This window comes from Acanthisitta chloris, unplaced genomic scaffold (assembly GCF_000695815.1).
Source record: "Acanthisitta chloris isolate BGI_N310 unplaced genomic scaffold, ASM69581v1 scaffold16530, whole genome shotgun sequence".
NCBI lineage: Eukaryota > Metazoa > Chordata > Aves > Passeriformes > Acanthisittidae > Acanthisitta > Acanthisitta chloris.
Genome location: NW_008650090.1, coordinates 34,842 through 62,168, shown reverse-complemented (window position 1 = coordinate 62,168; position 27,327 = coordinate 34,842). Strand labels below are relative to the sequence as shown.

Genomic DNA, 27,327 nt, shown 5'->3' with positions numbered 1-27,327 from the left:
GTCAAGTCACAAAAGCCATGGTGTGTAAGCATGGGGTGCTTATACAGAATTATTCTTTGATTGCTTTTCTTTTTGTCTTGCAGGTCTCTCAGCAGCCAAACTGCTGACTGAGTCAGGCTTGAATGTAGTGTTGCTGGAAGCCAATGACAGGGTTGGTGGAAGAACTTTCACTGTAAAGGTAATTATCTCCAAACCCATTTATATACACACATATACTGTACATATGCAGGGAAATTTCTAGAGTACTAGCAGGTGGGAAACTTCCTGATATTGTACCAGCAAGAGCAGGGAGAGACTGGCATGATGGTGGGGACACATTATTTCTGTGTTACCTGCAGGCTCTGAAGTTACCCATCTGGGAAGGATAATGTGATGAGCTAAGTTTCAAAATCATTTCCTGGGGAAAGACACTGTAGAAATCTCTATGAAAAAACCACCCATAAGCCAACCATGCTGTGCAATGCTTTGAGCTGAATCAGAACACAATCCATGAGGAGTGGCATAGGCTAGAGGAGTGTCAGGGTTGGCTGGGAATTAGAACCAGCACGTCTCCCTTCACTTTGCCTGCTGCTCTACCTTGACGTGGGAGATCCCTTCCTGCTCTGCTCATTGAAAAGTCTTGTCTGTTCTACTTCCTAGGACAGATTGGTTTTAAACTAGTCATTGTCAAGATGTCTGACTGAGCAAGAGCTGCACAGATGTCTGTGGCTCTGTCCTCTCTCAGCCTGTCAGGCACTTTTCTCGTGTTTAAGGCTGTAACATAACAGGCCAGCTAAGCTGCTTATGAACTCCTAACCTGAGATTCTCAGTAGTTACCACACCAGAACTCTACGAAATTATGTTTTCCATAGGAGGAGGAATCTTGGCCAAAATACTCTTGGAGTGTTTCATTTAAACAATTGCTCTGCTTGCTCTTTTAACTTGTGTGCTATTTACGAAGGGCTTATGGGTTTTTATTTTTTTTCCCCTTTTGTGTGTTGTGTGTGATAAACTAGAATAAGCAAGTTAAATATGTGGACCTTGGAGGAGCTTACGTGGGGCCAACACAGAATCGTCTCCTGCGGTTGTCTAAGGAGTTAGGAATAGAGACGTATAAAGTGAATGAAGTTGAGCACCTGATACACCATGTCAAGGTAAGATGCTCCCAAGCATGTTGCTGCAGACAGGCAAGGTGGAGTCATCTCCTTTCTCATTGTTTTCCCCTCATGCTACAGTGGAGTACACCTGTTTAAATATGCAGCGTCTGAGTTTGTTGGTGGAAAAAAATAGGTATGTTGGTAATGAAGAACTTGTACAAATTACTTTATGCACACACATTTACCTGGGTACCCTGAGAATGCATCCTGTTAGCTGATGCCTTGATTCAGGTCTGACCTGTTAGCTGAAAGCTCTCAAGAAACTTGATGGTTTATGAACAGTACAACAGTTACTTGTCTGTACAGGTCAGCTCTGATATACACTGCCCACAGTATCTGAAAGTCCCTTTCAGGAGTCCTAGATGTATCTTCAAGCAGGCTGAAAGCTTCTCAGGATGGCCTTCCTAAATCAGTGACAATTATTATCCAACTGAAAGAAACATGAGAGTTATGTCTGGTTTGGCTGAGGGGGAAACTTTCCACACAGAGTAGCGAAAGCTGCAATAGTAATTGCAAAAGGCTCTGGGAGTCAAACAGTCTTGTGGAGGCAGATCTGAACGATCTGTTCGTGATCTGAAACAGAACAGCTATGGCAAAGCTGTTAAAAAGCCCACGTATTCTCAGTAGTCATTATGCTTTCTCCAAAAGAGCATCCCTTCTCCTTTCCTGATATAGACCAGTGTTGCACTCCCACGGAAAGGAAACTTTCTGTGTTAGTCCTGAGAAAATGAACACTGAGTTTCATTGCATGCTTGGGAAAAGCTGTTGTGCAGTGACTACCAAAATACTTGTCAGTAGTTCGTGTTTGATCAAAAGTTAAAGAAAATTTGACAGATTTAAAAGCAGCAGTAGAGAAAAGATGTTCTGTCACGTTTTCCAACTTTTTTTCCACTCAGTTCTTATGAAAAAAGAAGTGTGTTCTCAATGTGATTTGCTACGGTGACTGCCCACAATTGCCACTTTTGTGGTAGAACTGGTGGGTGCACCCACACTGGTTTATTTCACGTGCTTCTGGCATTGTCCTCAAAGCCAAATTTTCTGCTTGTTCATGCCATTTGGCCTTCAAGTTTCAACAGCAGTAGGTGGTGATGCCATGAGGGAAACCCCAATGACAGAAGACAATTGACATGACTAGGCAGATGATCAGCTTTTCAGGACAACTCGCTGTCCTCACATGGTGGCATTCCAACATGCTGCAGGAGTCACTGAAGCCAAAGGTGAAGCTGACATGTGGGCCTGATTTATTGTCAGCAGCCAGTAAAGTGTGGCTGCTTGTTTGGCAAGCCAGACCCCATTTTCTTTTAGGATCTCTAGAAAACGGCCATGGGGGGAGATTGTTATTACTATGCTGATTGAAATAGCCTAGTGTTTTTCCAGTAGGCTTTTAGAGTGAGGAAAATGGAATGGCACAAGAGCAGAAGTTTGGGCTCTTGCCAGGGACAGTCTGTCTTTCCCTTGACCACAAGTGTCTTACTGTATGAATTGTCAGAGGTTGTGCATAGCCTTTTACCATCTTCCTTGGATACCTTTTAGCCCACGATGGAGAGTACTGGTGTGAGTTAAGGCTGTTGGCTTTCCTCCGTACCCAGCACTGTTAGGACTTGCTGGCATTCAGGGACATATCCCAGGCTGGCAGAGAGTGGTGTACCTTGGCTTTGCCTCTATGTTTGGCATAGAAGGGACTGTGAATTGGGAAGCTGAGGCATTAAGGCACAAGTCTAGGGAATCTACACAGTAGTATGACTTGTATCCAGAAATCCAGGTGTGAGGGAAGCCACTCTGTTGCTGGAGGCATTCAAGCCACCCAAGCCTGGAGATACAGGGTGCTTGCTGATTTGGTTAATGTCTGTGCCTATGCAAACAGATCCTGGAGAGCTGTGAGGGAGGCTGAGGGCCTGGGCTTGCTCCAGCACGCATGTGCCTGTGCTAAGCCGTACCAAGAGATGCTGATAGATGACGTGTTATGCCCTTTCATATGCCAAGGGGATGGAGCATCCTTGGTGGTTTGATGCACCTACATGGAGCCATGGAAAAAGCTTCCCTGCAAGGGATCCTTGGTGGTTCCTACTCCTTCCTGGGCTTGAAGCAGTGTCTGCCTCTTAGTTAGGTCAGGTTTCTTGTGGCCTTTCCCAATCAAGTGTCCAAAGTCTCCAAGGAGAGAGATCCCAAATGCTGGCTGAGATGCTCCCAAGTCATGCTAAGAATCTGCAGATTGAAACAGATTGTAGGCTCAACTGCCTCTAGGAGCTCCTGAGCAGAGGAGGGAGAGAAGTGTCTGCCAGAACTCCCTGGCAGCCATGCAGGAAGTAAAGAGAGGAGATCTTTCACAAGTTGTTAGCACCTCCTTTAAATCTCCTGATTTCATTCATTTTAAATCCTTTATTTCCTTTTTTGCTTCTGTGTTTATCCAACTGTGGGAAAGCATTAACCTAGTTGAAGAATTGCTCACAGTTAAATAATAGTCATATGAGCACTATATAATAGACATATGCACTGTTGTGTGACCTCTTGCATTTCATGTATCTGGAATAAATTCCTTACAGACCTTTCAGCCTTGTGGCTTGTCCAGGCTTTTCCCTGTGATGGGACAATGTTCTTGTGTGCTCCTTGAAATCTTAGCAGTGCTCTCCAGTCATAGCTTGCAAACAGGTTCCAAAACAGACTCTGTGAATTTGAATTCTCATGCTGACCTGAGCTTTTGGCTGTAGCCAAATATAATTGAGTCCTGGACCACAAAATTACCTGAACCCAGAGAGGCAATGAAACTTAAAGGTTTTAACTCTTCTACACCATCAGACATCACAGTGCATCTTGCAAAATCAGCTGCTGCTTTTTCTGCTTTTACATATACCCAAAGGCAAAATCAAGTCTTTCATAGTTAATTAAATTCATTTAGTAGCTTTTTAATACAAGTAATATATACAGCTTCTTTGTACTACAAAATGAAAAGAATGCATTTTGTTGATCTCTGGGTGGGTCTTTGCTAATTAGGCTTTACCAGCTTGATTGGGTTGTGTGTTTTTTCCCCCCTTTAATCTTTTTCAATGTCAGATTCTATTGTGAAATTATTTTTGCTCTCACTTATATTGTATATGATAACTTCACAGAAACTCAAAATTATGTTTCTTGCCCTACTTTTTTTTTTTCTTGTTAAGCAGCCTTTTTCATGGTCTTTCAAAAGAGATTAGTATGTTCTTTTCATTTGTGTAAATACTGGTTCATCAGTCTTAGTGAGAAAATTAGTATAGCTCTGCAAGTAGTATTTGGTAGGCAAATTGCAGCCTGAACACCACTGATTTTCAATAGCCTAACTGAAATTAGGTTCATAAATCCAGATTTAAGTAATGAAAGCAGAGCCATCTGAGAAGTCACCGTCTCCTAACAGTCCTCCCACTGGACTGGTAGGCAGATGTAAAATGCTTCTTAAAATAAGATAACTTTTCCTCATCTGCCCAAGAGGAGATTCAGGCTCTTACCTTTTATATGCAGATTTGCAGCTTTTGTTTGGTGGTGTTTATTTTCCTCACCAAAATGGTAGGGTTTTGTCTTTAAAAAAGCAGACTAAGGTGCATATAACCCAGGTAATTTTCACCTTTTCCACGTGACAGTGCCTGGAAAGAAGTGTGAATCCTGTCTGCAGCATGTCCTGAAGGTGAATATTTAATAGAATACACAGTACTTTTAACTAGGGCCCCAAATCTACACTAGTTTTACCAGGTAGCATACTGCATAGATTTGCAGAAAAAATTTTACAGCCCTCTTGGGTGTCCTTCATTTTCAGCACTATTGTGCTTATTAAAATGCAGTTTGCTGTGGTCTTGCTCATGAATAAAAAATACGATGGTCATGTTGTATTGGGATTTAATTAGCAGCTGGATAAGTGACTGCTGTATCTAAAGTTAGAAAAGTTAGTGTTTCTTCTGTGATATCCATGATATCACTGATGCTGAGCAATATGATTTATTTAAGCTTTTGACCTGCTTCTCTGCAAATCTAAGGGCAGTATCTCCTGGCATAGTCTGTAGTATAGAGCATAACAACTTAAATGGATTTTTGAATGACTAGATAAAAGTGCTTTCATTTTTCTTTGTACATCTTAATTAGAGTGCAGGCAGAGAATGAAAAGCCAGTGAGACTCTCAGTTGCTGTCAATTTAAGCAAGGTGAAATAGCCTCACATCTCTTTTTATTCCCTTTTTGCTGACAATTTGTGAGCAAGAACTTGAGGAATGGCAGAGTTACAGTGATGCTTTTCTGTTTCTCATTTTCCTTATCACAACTTTGCACTGTTCCTGTGCTTTCTATGAATAATGCTACTCAGATTCTAAGTTGAGAGAACAGGGTGTGTGTGAGGTACCAGTGCTGTGAATCAGCAGAGGGCACTACGTGCCAATAAACCTGTGTAGCTGTGAATTAACATGCAGAGTGATGCCTTGGTGAAGTGAGCATCAGTTACTCCAAGGTTTAGATGATTTAGCTCAGGGAATATCTGTGCTCACTCAGTGACGCAGAGAATGCACCACACAGTCTTGTTTCTTCCAAAGCAAGTTGACTATATTTATAAGATGTTTATACTGTGTTATAAAAAAATGCATGGATCATTGCCACCAGGGGCTTCAGTTCACACTACTGCATCTCACTCTGGAGCTGCCTGGGTACATAATGTTCAGGGGAGCATGAAGTTGTCTTGGATCTGCAAAAGCAGGCTGTCTCCTGAGATACCCCTCTGCATTGAGGTGCTGATATTTCCAGGCAGAGCATGTCCTTCCTCAGCTAATCATTCACTCATTGTCACCCTCATGGGAGAATGTTTGTGAGATCTGGTCCCTATACCCTCCTGAGTGCACGTAGAGAATCATAGAATTTTAGGGGGTGGAATGGACCTTAGAGATCATCTAGTCCCAAAACCCTGTCCTGGGCAGGGACACCTCCCACCAGAGCAGGTTGCTCAAGGCTCATCCAACCTGGCTGTGAACACTGCCAGGATTGGGGCAGCCACAGCCTCCCTGGGCAACCTGTGCTAGTGTCTCACCAGTGAGACAGCCCCAGTGCTGGGGATCTGATACTCACTTGCCATGCTTTGAGGTTTTACCCCCTGTACCAATCCATTCCTTATGTCAGCTATTTGACCTGAAACAGAGCTGATGTATGCAAAAAGCTTTTTTCTGTATCACTTCCATGGGTCTGGTGTAACTCAGCCAAACGTCGGTCAATGTGAAGAAGGAGATGGATGAGAAAGTCTGTTGGGGATTGTAATGTTTGTGACAAACACTGGATTTCTCATTTCCCTGTTGGTTTATTCCTGAGACAGCTGGGTTGCATGAGTTTCCTCCCTACAGTTTCAGCTTCTCAAGTGTGCTTTAGGCCATACTGCAGCAACAGCCTTTGTGAGCAGCAAGTGATCCATACACTAGCAGGTAGATCTCCAACTGCTGGTGCTGGTCTTCTGCTTTTGGAAGTTTTCTAACTGGCATTATGAAACAGTTGCTAAATTTATGTATATGCCTGTATGAAATTAAAAAGTGGTAAGAAATGCTTCTGAACGTTGTAGTACTGGTGTTGAAATACCATGTCAGATGATTGGAAGGTGTGCTTCTTATTGTTGTTTTTATACAGAACTGATTTAGGTATAAAAATATCAAAAAAGCAATGTTTTGTGCATTGTGGGGCATATTTTTCACCCGTGTCTTCTTATTCTTTGGAGATTATACAGCACCAGGAGGTATGGAGAATGCTATTTCCAGTGAAAGAAATAAGCCAATTTTACCCAAATATCAAAAAGGCTGTTGTGTTTGCAGAAGTAGGCTTGAAATCTTTGGGTTTTTTGGTAACTACTCAGAGCTATCTGTAGTCTTTCTTTCATGCTGCTATTTTAGTTTCTGTGTAGAGCTTAGTTTTGCAGTCTCATCTCAAACAAAATTCTGATTGATGGCTCCTGGAGTTTGGTTTGTGCAGGAAATAAGGATCAGGCCTTAGGAGATGCCTTCTGAGCCCTTGAAAGTAACTTTCACAGGATAGTCACTAACTTTGATGATTGGTTTTATTTTTCCAGGTTGAAGTTTGTTCTTGTTCGTATGAGACTTGTCACCCCAGATTTCTACACAAGACACATAGCCAAGATTTTCCTTTCAGCAGTTCAAATGCAGTGAAATAGAAGAATACTCAAACAAAAATATGATTTGTGTGTCTCTTAGCCGTGCACTCATGAGGAAGCACCACAGGGATTTCATAAGACTTGAGTTAGCTCAGAGGGGATCACTCAGTTTGGATTGCCTCTGGCAGAGCAGGAAGCTCAGAACAAAATCAATAATTGGAATAACCCATTCTGATGCTGTCCTGGTTTTCTGGAGCACAGCAGTATACTTGTTTCATAAACCTGAATTTGGGAAATAGCAGGTACTTGAAAACAAAGTGCTATGCTCTGTCTTTGGAATACCTGCATGGCATTTACACGAGTCAAGGATGGCTCCAGTGGTTAGAAGAAGGGATGATAAAACTGACTTGCTGCCATAGGAGCCAGTTAGAGAATTTTAGTGTGCCCCAAAAGGCTAAAAGGTAATTGCCAACATGGTTCATGTGTTGCCACCTGAGACAGGAGGGAACTCAGTCTGAGAGGTTTTGCTGCTCTTTCTTAGCCCTTTGGCAGCAGAGTATGAAGGTGCCTCAGTTCAATTTGATTTCATGTTAAAACATTCCATAATAATACCCAAATCTTCATATTGGGACCAAATACTTCTGATGAAACAAACTTGTTCAGTTCATCTCCATCTAAAGGGTTATGTTTTCTTGTTTTCAGGGGTTTTTTTTATCCCAATCCCAGTATTTTCATATGGCTGAGCACAAGAACTGTGGAAGTACACTTTTGTTCCATGCTGATGAAAAGTAAAAACAGCAAACAAAAACCCAAAACCCAGGCAACCCTTCATTTTTGGGGTAAATATGTGCTGTAATGTCCATTCATAAACTGGAAGTGTTAAGTTTTCAACCTTGGTGCCTCTGGCACTGGAGATCTACAAAACTTCGGATTGAAACTTTTAAAAATTGGATGTTTTGTCATTTTACAAACCATTGTTTCTCCTCACAAGCACTGCAAAATAAAATAGTTGTCTTGCAGCTACTTGTTCATATGTCTGTGTACTAAAGAATTCAAACCTTTCCTTCTCCCATTTTACTTTCTTCCTGACTTTCATTATCTTATCAATCTGATAAGATTTCCATTAGAGTCCTGTGTCCATAAAGATTTGGTGAAATAACAGTTTCTTCTTTGCTTTCTCTAACCTGTTCAGGGTTTTTTGTAAACTAGGTTTCTCTTATCCTTTTGATTTTTTTTTTTTGGCCTAACTGCTTTCTAAGTATCTTTCTTTTTGAATCAGAAGTCGTTAAAGTTATTAACCATAATTTTTCAAGGTTATATCTCATTTTATTATTCCACACCAAATTTTGAGTCTTTCAGGATCCCTTTGAGCCCTTTTACTGTCTCTTCTGGTGCTTGCAAACACCTGCAGATTTGAATAATGTGCTCACTGCCTTTTCTTTTACGGTATTAATAGAGGCTAAATTAAATCAAGCCTGACACTTCTTTGAGTAAGTGGTGTTTGGATACTTCTCCTCAGCAAGATGAAGTGTTGTTGTTGTTACCTGGTGCTAAATATTAAATCTTGGTGCAGTATGATTTTATTTTTTTAAGCCAGTGTAAATCCCTTTCTAGTGATAGATTGGTGTGGTACTGCATCAAATATCTATTAAAAGTTAGTACTTCCAGCAATTGATATTCAAATTGATTCAGTGCCTGCTTAAATACATAATTTAATATCAGTTTTGAAAAATCAGCTGTGGCACACAATATAGCTTTTATTATTATTTATTTTATGGACTCCACGATGCATGGTGAAAAATGAGAACCCACATCATGCTAATGAGCATTTCTTTGTGAATTTTTAAAACAATTAGGCTGCCATCCATATAGTCAGCCAGGGAAATCCCTTGTAACTAAAATAGCTCTACAAATTACCTGTTGTCTTCCACTCTTAATTAAGCTAAGCTTTCTGAGTATCTAGGAGTGGAGATATAGATATGTAAAATCTAACTATTCAATATCTAATGATGTCATTAGGACATTGGTATTGGTCACACTATTACACTCTGGAATTTATGGCCAGTGGTGTTGGATTGGAGGAATAAGTCCGTAATTTCTACATTTTCTGCAGGACTGTAATTTTTAGGTTAGCTGAAAATTTTTTTTTTTTCCAGGAAGGTCTCTCAACTATGATTTTAGTGTATACTAAAGCTTACCATGACTGCTTTTGTCTGATTTTTGAAAGAAAAAATCCCAAACTGCTAAATACAATTAACACTTCAGTCTTTTCATGAACATTTAGGAGGAAAAAAAAAGTAACATATCTATCTCTTCAGTAACAAACAAACAATTTTTCATGTCAGTTGAGCAATGCTGTTTTGTCTCATTTTTTAGTCTGATCTTATTGACTCTGCTGCAGGGTATTAGTTTTGTTGCCCAGAAGTGCCAAATGTAAAGCTTTGAAGATGAAGGCAGTGTCAGTTCTGCATGCATCTGATTCACCAGTTCAGCTGTGTATCACACTTCAGTTGCACGTGCAGAAATACAGGATCACAGAATGGATAAGGTTGAATGGCACCACTGGAGATCATCTTGGTCAACCTCTTGCTCAAGCAGGGCCACCTAGAGCTGGTTGCCCAGCACCATGTCCAGGTTACTTTTGAGTATCTCCAAGGATGGAAGATCCACAGCTTCTCTGGGCGGTCAGCACCAGTGTTTGGTCACCCTCACAGGGAAAAAGTATCTCTTGATGATCAGAAGGCATCTCCTGTCTTTTAGTTTGTGCCCATTGTCTTTTGTCCTTTGTGCACACCCAGACACGATCTGTTACATGCATTGATTAAGTTTGTCCTTTCTTAGTGTGAACCCTGAACCATTTGGTGCAGCTTCACACACATGGAAGCTATGATTGTGGTTGTGTTTAGATTTTATGATGTCTTTTCTTGTTTTTCATCTTGTAGGGTAAGTCTTACCCCTTTAAAGGTCCTTTCCCTCCTATGTGGAATCCATTGGCCTACCTGGACTACAACAACCTGTGGAGGACCATGGATGAGATGGGAAAGGAGGTATGGCATGAGGAATTGCAGCTGTCGCAGCTCAGGTTGTCTCCATGGGGGGGGCAGAGTGAAGGATGGAACCAGGATGCAAATATGCAAAGCTGCTCTAGCTTGAACAAACCTGGTGCTGGCAAGGCCAGCCGTGAGTTTTGGTATGCACTGAAGGCCATAGAACATCAGTGAGTGGCATCCTGGCAAGCTTTTCTCAGGCTGTGCTGCTGAGGCTGTCCTCAGTCATGCCTTCCTTTTTCTGGTTATGGGAATGTCAAGGTTTATGTGTGTGGTTGATTTTTAGCTCTTTGCCTGATGGTTTGGTAAGTAATATTTTAAGAGGCTTGTAGGCCTCAAACGTTTGCCTTTCTCTACCCTTAAATTCAGCTTGTCCATTCTAGTTTGTTACCAGCAGTATATGTTTTCCCTTGGCTGAGCTACAAGACTTTGAGAAGAGGTTGCTATTACATGCATAGGTAAATGTGAAGGATATGGAATTACCCAGATACATTTCTTAACTCTAAAATTATTCTCTATTTTTCAATCTAAAAAAAGGGAAAAATCTTAAGCAAAAAAAACACAACCTAGAAGCATTCTCTGTTAAGTTCACTTTATTACTTGCCAGAAATTTGCAGGTTGAATTACTGTGTAAAGACAAGATTGTTTGTGTTTCTTGTCTCTTTCTTATGTTACTCACTCATTTGCTGATAAATGCTTTTTTTAATGTCTCCTTAGATTCCCAGTGAAGCCCCATGGAAGGCTCCACATGCAGAAGAATGGGACAAAATGACTATGCAAGATTTCATAGACAAAATATGCTGGACCAAGTAAGGAACTTTTTAATAACAGTTTATGTTTATATACTTTAGAGCTCTAAATAAGCATTACTGCTTTCCAAACAGATATAACTACCACTAGAATATAGATATCACTACCACAGCCTTTTGAAAGAAGTGATATGAGAAAATCATAGAATGTTAAGGGGTCAGAATGGACCTTAAAGATCATCCAGCCCCAACCCCTGCCCTGGGCAGGGACATCTCCCACCAGAGCAGGATGCTCAAGGCTTTATCCCGCCTGGCATTGAACACTGCCAGGGTTGGGGCAGCCACAGCCTCCCTGGGCAAACTGTGCCAGTGTCTCAGCACCCTCACAGGAAACACCTTTTTCCTAATATTTAATCTGAATTTCCCCTGTTTCACTTTATACTCATTACTCCTTGTCCTATCACTATAGTTCCTAACCAAGAGTCCCTCTCCAGCTTCCCTGTAGCCCCTTTGGATACTGAAAGGCTGCTCTGAGGTCTCAACACAACCTGCTCTTCTCCAGACTGAACAGCCCCAACTCCCTTAGTCTGTTTTCATAGAGAAGGTATTCCAGTCCTCTTACCAGCTTCGTAGCCTCCTCTGGACTTGCTCCAACAGTTCCATGTCCTTCTTACATTGAGGGCACCAGAGCTGTGTGCAGTATTCCAGGTGGGATCTCACAAGAGCAGAGCAGAGGGGGAGAATCACCTCCTTTGACCTGTAGCAACACTCCTTTTGACACAGCCCAGGATTCTTGTAATAATGGACCATAACACCTGTCAGCACACTCCATAGCTTCTGTTATATTTTCCTAACTTTTGAGACTAAAATAGAGGTAAAAGTAAAATGCATTTGGTGAGGTTTACTTCTGAAGAGATGGGTAGTACCTTAATCTGTTATTTGCACTTTCCCACTCTTTGCTCTGTGTTTAGCCTTTTAAGAGAAAAATATTCTGGTTACAGCAGGTTTTTGAATCAAACTTTTTATGGAATAACACACATTTATTCTCTGCTGGACCAGGTGATTTAACCAAAGTGCTATAAAGGTAACATTTGTCTTGCAATAACACTAAATCACTTTAACACCTGTCATTCTCTTGTTTAGCTGTTGCACTATATACTGCTCAGGGAAACTGAAAATGCTTCCTGTTTTTATGTATACATCAAAGCAGTTTTTCTTCACTTGCCATTCAACTGCAGTTTGATTGTTTTTCTTCTCACTGAAGGAAAAAACAAACAAACAAAAAAAGCGCATTAACTCTGGCTGCTGTAAAGCAGATAGATTTCTACAGCACCCTCTTGGGAACTGCTGAGCACCCAACATGCAGCTGCCATGAGCCTGTGGCAGCTTGGTGCCAAAGCCTGCTAGTCCCCACTAAGGCTGGTGCTGTCACTGACTGTGGGATTTTTATGGCTTCATTCTGCCTCTAGAGAGCAACATCATCATTGTTGTTCGTGTTGATTATGGACCTGTCGGAGTGAGCCAAGAGGAGGGCACAGAGATGATCCCAGGGCTGGAGCTCCTCTCCTGTGAGGAAAGGCTGAGAGAGTTGGGGTTGTTCAGCCTGGAGAAGAGAAAGCTCTGGGGAGACCTGAGAGCAGTCTTTCAGTACCTAAAGTGACTTACAAGAGATCTGGAGGAGAATGTTACAAGGGCATGTAGTGATAAGACAAGGGGGTCATGGCTTCAAACTGAAAGAGGGTAGGGTTAGATTAGATATTAGGAAGAAATTTTTTACCATGAGGGTGGTGAGGCACAGGCACAAGTTTCCCAGAGAAGCTGTGGATGTCTCATCCCTGGAAGTGTTCAAGGCCAGGCTGGATGGAACTTTGAGGCAACCTAGTCTAGTGGAAGGTGTCCCTGCCCATGGCAGGAGGGTTAGAACTGGATGATATTTAAGGTCACTTTAAGGTCTTTAGCCAATTCTATGATTCTATGATTGTTAACAACCAGTAGACTCATGTCCAAAAATTTTGAATCTTCTGGTTGGTTTGCTTTAACAGGACTGACAGTTGCACAGAAACATACAGAAAGCCTTTCTCATTTGTATCATGGTCTATATTCAGTAAAACCAAACAGAAATGTGTGCTGCCAGTCCTGCTGGCTCTCTGAACCTCTGACTTGGCAAAAGACTCTACAAGTTAGCACAACACCATGCACTGGTAGTCATTCAATATCCAATAACTGATGTGACTACAGTCTTGTTTTTTAAACTCTGATGGAATGAGACTTGACATTTTACCTGAATATTGGCACAACATAAAGATGCTTTTCAGATTTTATATGTGCATCTCAGCTTGATTTGCTCAGTTTGTTCAAGATGTAGGTAACATGCCATAGTAACTTCCCACCCTGGAAGGTAATGATCCAGAAGGGTTATCTTCTACTGTTTTCTCTCATGTAATAGACTGTACAGATTTGCTTTTGGCTAGAGTTGTGTGCTGGAAATGTCCTGAGTGCTCTTGGTTGAAATCATACTGCCATTCTTAGGTAAAACATTGGGAGCTGAAAAGCAGTTACTTGAAAAATGTTGCATAAAAGGAATTGGTAATTTCTTACTTCAACTGAAATTAAGGACTCCTTTGCCCACAGTGAAAGAAGAGGTTGCTACAAGTCTCCTTCCTACTCAAGAACAATCTTGTCAGCATTATTCAGTTCTTAAATTAACCCACTTTCTTGTTTGTGTTGCAGAGCTGCCAAGAGTTTTGCAACTCTGTTTGTGAATGTGGATGTCACTTCTGAACCCCACGAGGTCTCTGCCCTTTGGTTTCTGTGGTATGTGAAGCAGTGTGGGGGCACAGCAAGGATCTTCTCAACCACCAACGGAGGACAGGTACTGTCAGCCATCCCCTTCTGTGACTCTTAACAGGCCCTGCTTTCACTTCATTCTTTTGCTTGTTTGTTTGAGTTCAGAGACCCAACTGAGATGTCCATTATTTCTGAGGCAGTGGCACACTGATAGCTGGTTTTAGTCATTTACACTTTCATCTGGATCTTGCAAAACTAGAGTTGAAAGATTTGTCCTGTGCTGAAAGCATTGCCCCAGGGAGCAGTAGATTTGTATCTGTTCCTGTCTCTGTCTTCTTTTTGGGCTCTGGTTAGAACATGCACTTTGCTTATCCACATGGAAAGAAGAAAATTTTACTTATGCTTATTTCTGTCATGAGGCTGAAGGAAGCTTTGCCACTGCAGAAGCACTTAAAGGAGATGGCACTGCCAGCTGCAAATTAATACTGAAAATGTAGCCCAGAGCTGTGTTCCTATGATGCAAGTTTCCAAGGATTCAAACTGTTAAGATTTAAAAATCAGCCTGAAGAAAATGAACACCCCTCCTTAAATACTGTATTGCTCTGAAATGTTTGCAGTCTGGTATGTCAGTGATGCCTCTGCATATGAAGAAAGTGAAAAACTGTTAATTGTCTTCTGCTTGAGAAGTGCAAATTGTACTAACTGTATTAGAAAGAGACATATTTTTAGAAATCCAAATTATTCAATGACAAATAAAAATGCATCTACATTAAAACATATTAAAATGCATAAATATGCATAGAGAAGAAACAACTGTAGATTGTAAATCTTTTTAAATATTATTTGAATTATGTACTGCAGCAGAGATTTTTGGTGTGAATCACATCACTTCTTATATCTTGTTATTTATTATGAAGATCAGGTTTCCTACTTCTACTCTACAGGATGCTGCAGGGATGAGTGAACTCAAAGAAAGGTTTAAAAGTTTAAGCACTCTTCAGAGGTCTTGCTGATTCACACAGGCCTGTGGAATCCATTTGGAGACCACATGATAAGGGATTTTCTCATGAGGTTACAGATTCTTCTGCTTTTGACTGGTGGTCAAATATGATCAGTATTTAAGGAGCTCACTGAAAGAGAAAGTAACATGGGTATGTTTCCAGGTGAGGCTGCCAAACCTGCCAAAAATGTTTTGATAACAATGGAAGAATAAGGTTCATTTTGAGTGCCAAGTGAAACGTTACTCATGATACACACTTGACAAGCTCTGCTCTGCTGAGCTGTTGTTTTCTGTGTTTCAGGAGAGGAAGTTTGTTGGGGGCTCTGGGCAGATCAGTGAGAGGATAATGGAGCGCCTGGGGGGTCGGGTGAAGCTGAGGAAACCAGTCATCCGCATCGACCAGTCGGGTGAAAACGTCGTGGTGGAAACCTTGGATCATGAATTATATGAGGTAATGAAACCTCTAGCAAGTCACCATTTGTGCTGGGATGGCTACAAAACCTTTAGCTTTTCCTTTTTTTGACTTCTCTAAAATCCTATACAAAAATCTAGCAGGTATTTAATGACTGTGGCAGAAAGTCACACTTTCTCATTGAGCTTTAACGTAATGCCTGAAAAACAAAGTGTATATTCAAGCTTTTCCTTTGCTAGCATTTCTCCTCTGTGTTCAGTTGCTTTCTGAATTAAAGGGTAATTGTAAGGTGAACACAAAAACGTAATTTAGTAATAAACTTTCCATGAAAAACATTGTAAGCTTTGCTTCCAAGTTGTAAGAGAGGAGTCCAGATGGAGGGGAGACCAGTGGACTCATGTGGCACAGTGCTTTCTTTTCAGCACTGGGGAAAGGGCAGCTGCCTTTGAACAGATGGCTGTTTATATAGTGCCTGTTTGTTATTTAATGAGCAAGGATTTTGTGAGGGTTTAGTTTTACAATTCTTATGCTAAATGCCAAAATTGCTTCACAAGATACACCTTGCAGCCTCCCCAGAGTCTGCCAAGACCACTGGAGCAATATACTTAGGTAGAAGTAGTGGAGAATGCATTTGGTTTTTGTATCATTTCTTCTCCAGGGCAAATATGTGATCAGTGCCATTCCCCCAGCTCTTGGTTTGAAGATTCATTTCAACCCACCTTTGCCCCCGATGAGAAACCAGCTCATCAACCGGATCCCCATGGGCTCAGTCATCAAGTGCATCGTGTACTACAAGGAAACTTTCTGGAGGAAGAAGGGTATTATATTGTAATCGAAAGGAATAGTCGTGACAGAGACAGGGAAGAGGGTACAAGGCAAGAGTAGACTTTTTGTTCAGAGGATGCTAAATTTTAGAAAGAGATTTCATATACTTCTGTGCCATTTTTGCCTTACCCTGTGTGAGAAACTTGAGAGATTGGTTGGGAAGAGAGAGTGGATGAGGCAAGAAGAAGAAGGAGGTAGTCATGAAGGGAGAAGTCATGCCTGTTGCTTATTGTCTTGGTTGTTCTTTGTTGAACTCTCCTTTTCCTTCAGTGGCACCTGGGTATGAGATGAGTCTCTCCCACTTGTATAGTAATGTAAAGGTCCAAGTGATATGTGATGAAAAGATTTTATCCCATCAGTTATCAGTCTGCAAAAATTTACAATTTACAATACAATACAAGAATGTATTTTCTTCAAATCCTTCATTTAAGAACAGTTGTGTTTTCAAAACAATGTACAAATAGCTCCTTCTGTGTCTGACATAAATGTTATACAACTGTAGTAAAGACACTTCAACATCTTCAGTGTCTGAGAACAATCTGTTTCTGTGCAATTAATAATTACCTTGCTAACCAGGGTGCAGAATAATTTCTTTTTTCATCATGAATTCAAGCATGCAAGATTCCTTTATTGGCTTTTTTTAAAAGATGCTGAGAAACATTTTTAATTGCCAGCACATCTCAGATTTAAACTTTCATTTATAGAGAGGATTTAGCACTTTTGTGGCTCAAGGCAGCACTACATTGCCTTGCATATCAGCAAGGGCCCTGTGTGCTAGTCTTTGTCACTTTATGGGGGTCACTTTACCCTTGTTTGGGTTTTGGTTTTTTGGCTTGAGTTTGTTTAGGTGGTTTTTTCTCTTTTCTTTTGTTTTCCTATCTCCCTGTATTAGAATCAGAGAGTGATAGAGATTGGGAGGGACCTCTGGATATCATCTAGTCCCATGCCTTGCTCAAAGTAGGGGGAATTTAGATCAGGTTGTTTAGGGCTTTTTCCAGTCATGTTCTGAGTATTTCCAAGGTCTTGGAAGCTTGTTCCTGTGTTTGGATAAATGGATCCTAACTTCTTTTGCACCTTGGCTTAACAGGGTATTGTGGTACGATGATCATTGAAGATGAGGATGCTGCAATTGGTTTAACACTTGATGATACGAAGCCTGATGGCAGCTTTCCTGCCATAATAGGGTAAGAGGCAAAGAAAGTGTCTACTTAATGCCCTTTTCTTTTGTCTTAGAGGCAACAATTGAAGTGGAAAACCTGCTACTCTTGAAGGGAAATACTTTAACATAGTGTATGGTGAATATATTCTGTGATATTTTTCTTTCAAAAAAGCTTTCTCTATGATTTCATTGCTAATTTAAAAAAATCTGTTTTTCACTTTTTTCTCACTTTTGCCTTTTTTCGTGTTGCAAAGTACAAACTTGGAGAAGAGAAAGAGAAGAAAGAGGGTGATTGCAGAAATGTAAAGTTTTCTCCAAGTATTCCAGTTCTTTAAGTGAAAATTTGTTTTCTAGAATTATATTTTGGTTTGTTCTGAGGGTTTTTTTTAACAGCCAGAGAGTATGATCTGTCTTAAAAGTTTTATTAAAAATCAATTTCCAGCTCAATCTTGAGCTTCACCTCTTGTTGCTGTATGCACCCATGGCTGTATGAAATTAAGGTAATCAGGAAACAGCTCATGCATGTATTCTAATATGAATCTCAGAGTGTTTTTTTCCCCACAGTGAGTCCTGCAAGCAGCAGACAGAGCAAACAGCATTATGCAAAGAGGTGAAATGGCTATTTTGAATAGAGACCCTAAAGCTATTACTATGAATCACAGCATCCCATCATAAGGTATTGGCATTTTGAAACAATGCAGGAAATGTAGTAGCATAATGGAAGTCAATTGTTTGTGGTCTTCCTACAGCTTCATTCTTGCTCGGAAGTGTAGAAGACTGACAGGTCTCACAAAAGAAGAAAGGTGAGTACAAACACTGGAGAGCTGTGATTTTGTTATAAATGACCAGCACAGGGAAAAAAATGCCCTGATTTGCTTTTATTTGCTGTCTGTAAGCTCATGACAATGGGTGGCCATGTCACTTTAAGGAAGAAGGCATCTTTGTTGGTTTTGGATGAAGGCCCCACAGAATTCCCCCAAACTGGCAGCAGGACTTTACCCTTTGGAAACTCTCTGGTCCTGGTTCTTATTTTCCCACAAGGCTGCTCTGCTTGTGTAGCTCTAGGTGTAAAGAGCTGCTCTAGGCTGCTGAACATGAAAGTCATGTAGATGTCCTGCTGCCCTCACTGGAAGGGGTCCAGGACCAGCCTCCTCCTGCCACTGCTGCCTCTCTGGCCTCCTGCAGGTGCACTGAGCTCTTTGAAAGCTTGTCAGGAGGGACAGATTTGGCCACTGTGTTTGATTTTTTAATTTTTATTTTTTTCTAATCACCATGAAGGGTCCTTTCAGTGTCTGTAACTTAGTGCAACCTTGACAGTGCTGTAGCTGCCACGAGCGAGACCTTAGCATCATGAGGGGGTCAGAAAGCTGCCTCCATCTCTCCACCCTCAGATATGGGGAAAAAATGTCCTTCAGGCACAGATGAAGGTCTTTTTACTGTCTTCTTGAAACCAATCTCAGCATGCAGTAGTGCTCTTTGGTTTGTTACTAAAATATAAATTACGAAGTAATGATTTTTCTTCCATCATGCTGATTCACAGTATCTGATCAAATTAATTCTACCAGTGGAGAGTGTGGATTATGAGGAGAGCTTTACTTTGATATGGAGAAAACACATTTGTTTTTAAAGCATGACAGAAGGAATACTGTGTCCAAGTAACCATTTTTACAGTAATAGCTAGTCTGACTGAAGAAGATGCAGTCTGTGGATAATGGGTCTAAATGGAGCTGTTAATGTCCCAGTCTTTTCAAATGACAGCCTGATACCACAGAGCACTTCTAATTTTGGCAGGAATGGACAAGCACTCAGGCTTTGAGATAGCCTCCCAGCAGGTGCCAAATGATAAAGACATGTAGGTATTCTGAAACCCAGTGTGCCCAGCATTTTAAGCCATCCTGAACACCAAATGCTGTCTTAAACTGTGTGTGAATACTCTCCATACAACTGAGCATTTGCAGGATTTGAGAACAGCTTCTGTGTGTGTGAAATGAAGGGCAGTCCTGGCTGTTTGCAAGGCATCATCCTTTCCCCTGGGCAGTAAAACCATTTGCACAATTATCTGACTCTGCTGCTGTCTACAGCCAAGTTTTAGACAAGAGGTTTGAACTCTTGTCTTTTGAGGAATAAAACTTTGTTTTGGTAAAGAATGGTTATGAAACATGCCCAGGTTGGTACCTACTGGTACCATGCATAACATTTCTCTTATTCATACCGATGGCAATTTCACAGCTGAGTCCAAAGCCAAGAAATAAGGATTTTACTCACTGCATATTCCATATGGTCCATACTAGCATTAACTATAAATAAGAATTTATATAAACTGTTCTAGGACAAAAAGTACAGATCTTGCTGAGAGTACAGCAGCAAAGATTGCTCTTATTACAGGGAATGTCCTCAGTGATTGATTTCTGCTGGTACAATTCAATCCTGTAGAAACTGCTGGGTTGTTTGTTTGGTTGATTTTGTTTTGGTTGTGGGTTTTTTGTTTGGTTTTATTTATGTTGGAGGGGGTTTTTTGTTGGTTTGGGTTTTTTTCCTGTCAAATAGTACCTTATTATTGATGAATAGTTCCTTCCAAGGTTGACATTTCTTAAGAGTCCAAAGATGTCTTTGACCTGAAGCTTAATATTTCCTTTTGCACAGCTACTTAAACTAACTTTGTCTGTATTTGCAATGTACTCAGCAAACAGCTGTGAACTTGCACCTTCTTGGAGCCCTTCAGTTGGCCACAAGTGAGAATTCCTACCAGCCTCTGGTTTGCCTTTTCCAGGCTCCCTGGAGGGTGGAAAAAGGACAGGGCACAGGCAGATCTAGAGGGGTCCTTCTCATCCCTGTCATGGTGATGGGAGGAGCAGAGCCTGATAGGTCCCAAGGTGATAACTCAGTTTCCTGAGGAGCCCCTTGGTGTTACTGCCCTGCCCTGAAAGCAGGAGCTGGTGGACATTTGTGAGGCAGATCTCAGCAGAGACTTTGCTGGATCCTGCTGTAAAAATGGCTTTGTTGTGTTCAGACACTGAGTAGGTGCTGGTGGTCTGCATGGTGGTCACCTCACTTAGGGAGGATGTGATCTGTTTTGTTATGGCTGTTGCTGGATTCATGTCACCCTGTGACTGCAGAGGGATGTTCATACATAGCTCCTCAGTTCTCTGAGCCCTTCTGACCAGACACTGCTTCTGGAGGAGGCTGTCCCTTGTCTTCTGCCCCAGGACAAGAGGAAGGGGCTGCTTTCTTCCCCTCTGTTGCTGCTGGACTTGACACCTGCCAGCAGTAAAATCACCCCAGGGCCACAGCTCTTCCTGAACTGTGGCAACTTTCACTTTCTTGCTCAAGCTCCAGCCTACACAGGAAATTTTCTTTAAGGCCCTTCAAATGGTCCTGTTTCTCCTCATCTCCTGTCTGTAGCTTTCTTTGGGTTCAGCTTCTCATGGGTGTAGCTGAGCTCCTGTATAGCTGGCTTGCTTCATACAGCAGTTATATATGGTTTCCTCATATACTTTTCTAGCTGCAAGTGTTGCCCATAGAGTTACAGAGCTGGGATTCTTGCATTTCTCTGCCCAGCATGGCTTTCTGTGGAGCACTAGATTTGCTTCCAGAAGCAAATGTCATTCCAGTGCTGTGTTTGCATGTTTGTATTTCATAATTGTTAAGTATTACTTTATCTTGATCTTCTTGCTTTTGGGAATTGGTGCGACGTGGCTAACAGTGAGACCCAAAAGCTTGTAGGAACAAACTTAATTGCACTTGGTGTTTGCTATGGAATGAAGTATATTCATGGATTTATAGACTCATAAACTAAAACAGGAGGCTATTTTATATACACAGAAATAAAGTACTGATTCCCTGAGAGCCACAGGATATCGATAACTGCATCTTTGTAGGAACAAACCATAAGTTAGACTATGTGCCAAGACAAAAAAAAAGTGCAATGTCTTGCTACTTTCTTTCCTGACAGCCTGGAGAACATTTGGATAATGTATGGATTTGGGCTTCTAGAGTTATCTTAAGGGAACAGCTTGCATAACTGCTGGTAGAACCAGCATCTGTGCAGCACAGGAGTGTGAGTTATTTCTGCTGATGCAAGGACTGACCAATTAGGATAGATCCCAAAAAGCTGAAACCTCAAGTTCATGCATATATAATAGTTGTTCTCTTGAAACCAGGGTATGTTCAAGGTGGTTTGTTTTGTCTTTCCTCACACTGAAGTTTTCTGTTGCTTTTCTCTTGCAGGAAGATGAGGCTGTGTGAGCTCTATGCAAAGGTTCTGGGATCAGAGGAAGCTTTACATGTAAGCACAAAATCTAAACCACGGTGTCTCTGGAAAAGGTACTTTTGGAAAAGGTACCTGCTATGAGAACACTTGCTGCCCTCTGTAGAGGAGTGGAGAGAAGATTATGGCAAGTTGTGTTTGACAGTAAGGATGAGAATGAGTTTATAAAACATGGCAAGACTTATATGCTTTTGTCAGCTTCATGGGTGGCATTCTCAGAGCTTACCACCATACATCTCAACTGTTCTCAGATGTGACAGACTTGCTGTTCCCTGTTAATGTTGTCTTCTCTTTTACTAGTTGTTAAGATTCATTGGTGTGTGTGTTGGGTTGTTTTTCTTTTGCTTTTCCCTTGCCTTCTCTTCCCTGCAATGGTAAATGACTGTGAGGATTTGTGTGATCTCAGATTATGTGATTAATGCTATTTATCCTTTAAGGCCAAATTTAAACAAGTTAATTATTGTAGGCACCAATCTGGAGAACACATCATTTTCAGCACAATGATATTTTATGCAGAGCCATGCAAGTTCCACACTTTTCATTTTTAACAGTACATATTTGTATCTGGTGTACGTTTTACAAATATTAACATCTGTGTACACCAGAGGCTAATTTTGCTTTACATGGCTCAAAGCATAAATTCGTGCACAAAGCATAAATTTACGTTGACAGATTAAGAGGATTATATTCTACAGTGGCCAAATTAGCTAGTTTTTTTAGACACTGCTAGCTATTTAAAAAAAAAAAAAAAGGCTTATTGTGTTGGATTCATGTTGCATTAAGAGACTTGTTAAATATGCTCATCTTGTCAGACGTTGACATGAAACAAATGATAAGCCCTTCTCTGCTCTCTCCTCAGTTCTGTTATTAGCTTCCTTGGGATTTTGTCCTTTCCTTGAGTGAATTAATCTCTGTTTTCCAGCCAGTGCATTATGAAGAGAAGAACTGGTGTGAAGAGCAGTATTCTGGGGGCTGCTACACAGCCTACTTCCCACCAGGCATAATGACTCAGTATGGAAGGTACAGTGTCTATTTATAGTGGGCTTCAGAATAGTCAGATAAGACCAAGTTAATAAATATCCTCAGAAAGGGTCATAAATCCTCTGTCACTGTTCACTTTATGCCTTTCAGACCAGTGGGGAATATTTTAAGCAGATATTATAAACTTCCACTTGTCTCGGTTGGGCTTTATGATGGATGAGTTCAGTATCTTTAGGGGTTTTTATTCACTCTTGTTATTTGGTGAGTAGAGCTGAGAAGGTTCCAGGAAGGGAGTTGAGAAGCTTTCACAGTCTGTTTACAAAACTGGCTTTGGGTATTTGAGATCGATGTCAGTGTTTCCAGCACTTCTTTAGTTGGTGTTTTATAAATACTGGCAGGGAATTAATTCTTGCCAACGCTGACAGTAATGAATGATTTCCTTGGACTGTTCCTTTCCTTTTCACAGTCAAGGCTTAATATAGTAATCAATGTGCCATTGTACACAGTCCTCTCCAACTTTTACATGAAGATATGATTTGCCAAGAAGAAAAAGACTGACTGGTCAGACTGATGATTTGATTCAGATCCATAGGGTTTAATGTGGTGGGTGGAATAGCCCTACTCTAAGTTTTTACAATTTAAAAGAACTTAGAGCAATAAAGCAGGTGTAATGAAGAGCTTTAGTATTAAATTTAGTATTTAAATTTAGTATTTAATGAAGAGGCCTTTATATTTAAAGTGATTTTAATGATAATGATTGCAAATTCTGTCAAAAATAGAGCTAAACCAATCCTTTTTCTTGATTTATTTGCTTATTGCTTTAGATATTGTGGGTATGTACTTCAGAATGCTACACCATGCCAGTAATGCCTAGCATTGGTATTTATGACACTGGCTAAAATCATGAGCTAGAGTAAGCCTCATCTCAAAACAATTGTGTTTTACACCTATAAGCAGTGTAAATGTTCAGAAAATGTGAACAGTGGTGTCTTTACTGTAAGAAATTAAATGTAACTCGCCCAGTGTTGCTATATTTAAGTGCTTGCTGTTATTTAAAACACTTTTCTAACATTAACCCAAGGATTTCAATTCTGTCCTGATATGCCTGGTGTGACTTCCTCCTTGTCCCTCTCCAGGATCATTCGCCAGCCTGTTGGCAGGATCTATTTTGCTGGCACAGAGACAGCCACAGAGTGGAGTGGATACATGGAAGGAGCAGTCCAGGCTGGAGAAAGAGCAGCCAGAGAGGTACAGACACAAGCCCAAATCAGGGGAAACTCAAATATCCTATAGAAAATGAAAGATCTTGTGGCTGGAGGTGAAATGGGAGCCAAGTGTTGACAGCTTCAGGTGTTCTAAATCTTGATGCAAGTCCCTGCGAAGGGAATATGCTCCAAAAAGGATAAAGGATTTACATTTAGATTTGGAATACTAGGAAGGGTTCCCTTTCAGCAAACTCTTCTGTTTCCAGAAATTAAATCCTTTCTTCTTTTACAGAAATCCTCATTTCTCCCCTAGTCATTTTTTTTTCTCCCAAATGGGCACTCTGTTAGTCATCATACTGAGAGATCATAGCCATCAGAATATAGGGACAGCTCAGTTCTGCAGCTCTGCACACCAAGCCAGTCCTTCCCTCAACTGCTTCAAACATTACCATTGAGACAGCCTTAACATTAAGTCATTAAATAAGGACTTTGATATTTTGCTTCTGATAAAGTGCCAATTCCTCAAGTATTTTCAGGAATATTACAGTTTATGGAGCAGAAAAAGAAATTTCATTGCTGTTTTATGAGGTGAAAGGAACCTAGTGGCTAAAATCTACAGTTGTGTAACAGAAATTGCCCTGGAAGGCATCTGGAGAGTTTGTCTAGCACATACTCCTGCCCCAAAAGACAGGGATCAGCTGCTCATAAACTGTCCCATTTGAGAAAGTTATTCCTAACCTGCTCCCTGAAAACCTCCAGAGGCAGAACCTCATGACCTCTCTAAAGTAATTACAGCAGAGCCTCCAAAAGCCTCTGCAGAGAAGTTGACAAGTATTCTTGGCTGAAAAATTCTGATGTTTTCCTTTCTTTTACTTGATGAAAGGAAAATATGTTTAAAATCTAGTGCAAGGGTGTTTGTCACTCTCCTGCATTGAAGAGCTGATGGGATCCATGAATCTTGTCTACAGTAAAAGCCCATTGTAAAATGTTCAATCTCAAGTCTACAGGTGCCTGGAGTAGGAAAAGCATTAATATCACCACCTCCATTTCGTCTTACTATAGAAGAAGCTAATCTTGCTGTCTCTCCTGACTATCATTTCAAATAACTTTGCTACCCTACTGTTCTTTGGCACTTTGAATAGCAATTTTTCCATTGCAAAGGTTTTCTTTTTTAGTTTTGCTTTTCTCTGGCTGAAAGTAGGGGTCTGTCATCACTCTCAGGATTCTGTGCTTCTTCCTACATCATGGTAAAATTCACAAAACAAGCTACTCCTGGCTATGTAGCTTGCCCATGCAGGAGCTGCTGTGTGCATGCCTCACTTTGCCATGAGTGTCTGCTTAACTCTTAGAAACAGTAAATAAAAATCTCTTCATGCTTAATTAATCCATGCAAGATACTGGAATTTGACCAGTCCCACTGGAACAGGGTAATGTGATGATGACTAAGTTCCACTAGGAGGAATCTCTTCTTAAATATCAGCCTCTCCAGAAATGAGTTATAAAAGTTGGAGTTTGCTTCTAGAATTGGAATACACTGTGATTGATGTGCTCATTTGTTATCTTCATCGTGCCATTTTAAAACAAAAATTGAAGGCAGCTTTTTTTTCCCTTTTGGAGAATGAATGGTACTTACTGAGAATGTTACTTGTTTCCAGATACTGTTTGCAATGAGGAAAATCCCAGACAGTGAAATTTGGAAGCCAGAACCTGAATCAATTGTAAGTATTTATGTGGATTAAATGGACTGGGGTTTTTTTTTCCTGCTGTTTTGCTGATGAGATAAAATTTCATTGGCTGTTTTTATGTAAGTTCACTAAATCAAAACCACAATAAACTTTCCCTTACTTGCCAAAACTGCCCTTTCCTAAACAGGAACATGATAAAATCTCAGAAAGGACTCCCGTCTGACAGTTCTGTAATGCAGGATTGGAAAGAACTTCATTTTTTAACTGGACTATGAATCCTTTCCCATATGCCTGTTCTTCTTCCCTTCAGCCGAGCAGAAAAGTTTGATAGACTCCTTCTTGATAACATTTAACTGCTTCAACCCAGTTCTGTGGCAAGAATCTCTTGATTTATATCCTTCCTGTCACAGTGGAGATGTTGTGTTGATAACGGATGTTCTCCCCACAGGATGTGCCAGCTTTGCCCATCACTACAACCTTCTGGGAGAGGAACTTGCCATCTGTGCCAGGACTGTTAAAGCTGATTGGGTTTTCCACTTTCTTCACCTCTGTGGCTGCAGCTGGGTTATTTGCCTACAAAAAAGGACTTCTAGTTCGAAACTGAGAAAAGGTGCCAACTCAGTGCCTCAAGCTTGAGGGATTTTTCTTTTATTCTGAGGTTCTTTGGCATGTACCTCCCTGTCTCCAAAATGAGATCAGGAACGGGGAAGAGGTGAAAACAGTAGAGAAAAGAGGCTGGAGGAGAGGCATAAAGAAAGGGGATCCATATTGAAAAAGAGCCCCTTGAATCCAGGCCTACTTTTCTAGAGTAACTTTTTTGTCATTGAATTTCTGGGATACCCTGCTAAGCATTGTCACCTTGAGGTTTTTATCCAGATCTCAGAACAGAAGTGACAACATACCTCTCTAAAGCCTATTCTGATGAGATTTCCAGTCGTTTTTACACTTATCTCTGAACCAGACCCTGAATTCCGAGTCTTCACAGGCTCCAGTAGTAAACAAAGGATTTCTGCCTTTCTGTGTGGTAGGCTGAGAAAAGAAATCCATAGCTTGAAGGATAATTAGACAGTTCATGCAAATTGCTGGTAAGATTCTTTTTAGTGTTTTTAATTTTCACCCAGATGTCCAGAGCCCAGGCCTGCAGCACCTAATTTATCCACCTGAACTATCCAAGTGTGGCCATAGGATGTTGGCATTTCCAGTGAGTCAAAGGACAGTGGTTCAGGCTCCCCAGCTGTGTTCACAACTGCCTGGAACAGCAGAGCTCATGTGTCCTAGTTGAGTCTGTCCCTGTGAGGGATCAGATCTTCTCTGCCTAGAGCTGATGGTATGGAGATCAGGCTGTTGGACCTGAGTGTGAATGGTGAACCTCGTGCTGATGCACAGACACAGCCTTGCAAACTTTTTTTCACCCTGTCTGACATCTCTCCAAGGGCCTCCTTTAGCTTCCTAAGGTGCTGCAGGATAGCAAGAGCCTAATTAACCTCTGCCTACCCCGTGAGGTTGTCAAGCCATCCATAAAAAAACACTCTTTTGCATACTTTTTTCTTAGCTCCTTCCTTTCTTTCAGCTACATAAATTTATGCTTCCAACGCCTTGAGGCTATCAACTTCCTGATGGGGCACAATGGGCTTGAAAATGTAGTGCTGGCATTAAAAAATAAAAAAAACCAAAACACAATTTCTCTGCCCCCCAATGCTTACTTCATCCTGAGCAAACTTTGCTGATTCAGAGCTTTGGTCTCTTCTAACACCCATATTGATGGGATTAGCACTTCCACTTCTGCCTGCTGTGCTGTGTTGTAGTGGCTGTGTACTTTTGGTAACTAATCAAGGATCTAAATGATAGAGAGATCAAAGAGAACCATGGATATGAGAGTCACATGCAAGTGCTTCTACTATTCCTAGCTTGGTACCTTTCAAACAGTGTGAAGAAAGAGAGAAGCAATAAAGCAGGTGGGGTGCAGGGTGGGGGTAGTAAA

At 41.0% G+C, this 27,327-nt stretch overlaps 1 protein-coding gene across 1 annotated transcript; it reads left to right on the top strand.

The window, feature by feature from the left end:
- Positions 1 to 47: 47 nt before the first annotated feature.
- Positions 48 to 26,238, top strand: LOC103810790 (amine oxidase [flavin-containing] B-like; the record flags this gene model as incomplete). The annotated part of the gene is made up of 14 exons (XM_009083713.1): positions 48 to 178; positions 996 to 1,133; positions 10,172 to 10,276; positions 10,994 to 11,085; positions 13,756 to 13,897; positions 15,114 to 15,263; positions 15,883 to 16,042; positions 17,137 to 17,233; positions 17,958 to 18,011; positions 21,436 to 21,493; positions 22,398 to 22,495; positions 23,593 to 23,704; positions 25,317 to 25,379; positions 25,795 to 26,238. Coding segments are annotated over 14 exons (1,556 nt in total), but the record flags the coding sequence as incomplete, so codon positions are not given.
- Positions 26,239 to 27,327: the final 1,089 nt, after the last annotated feature.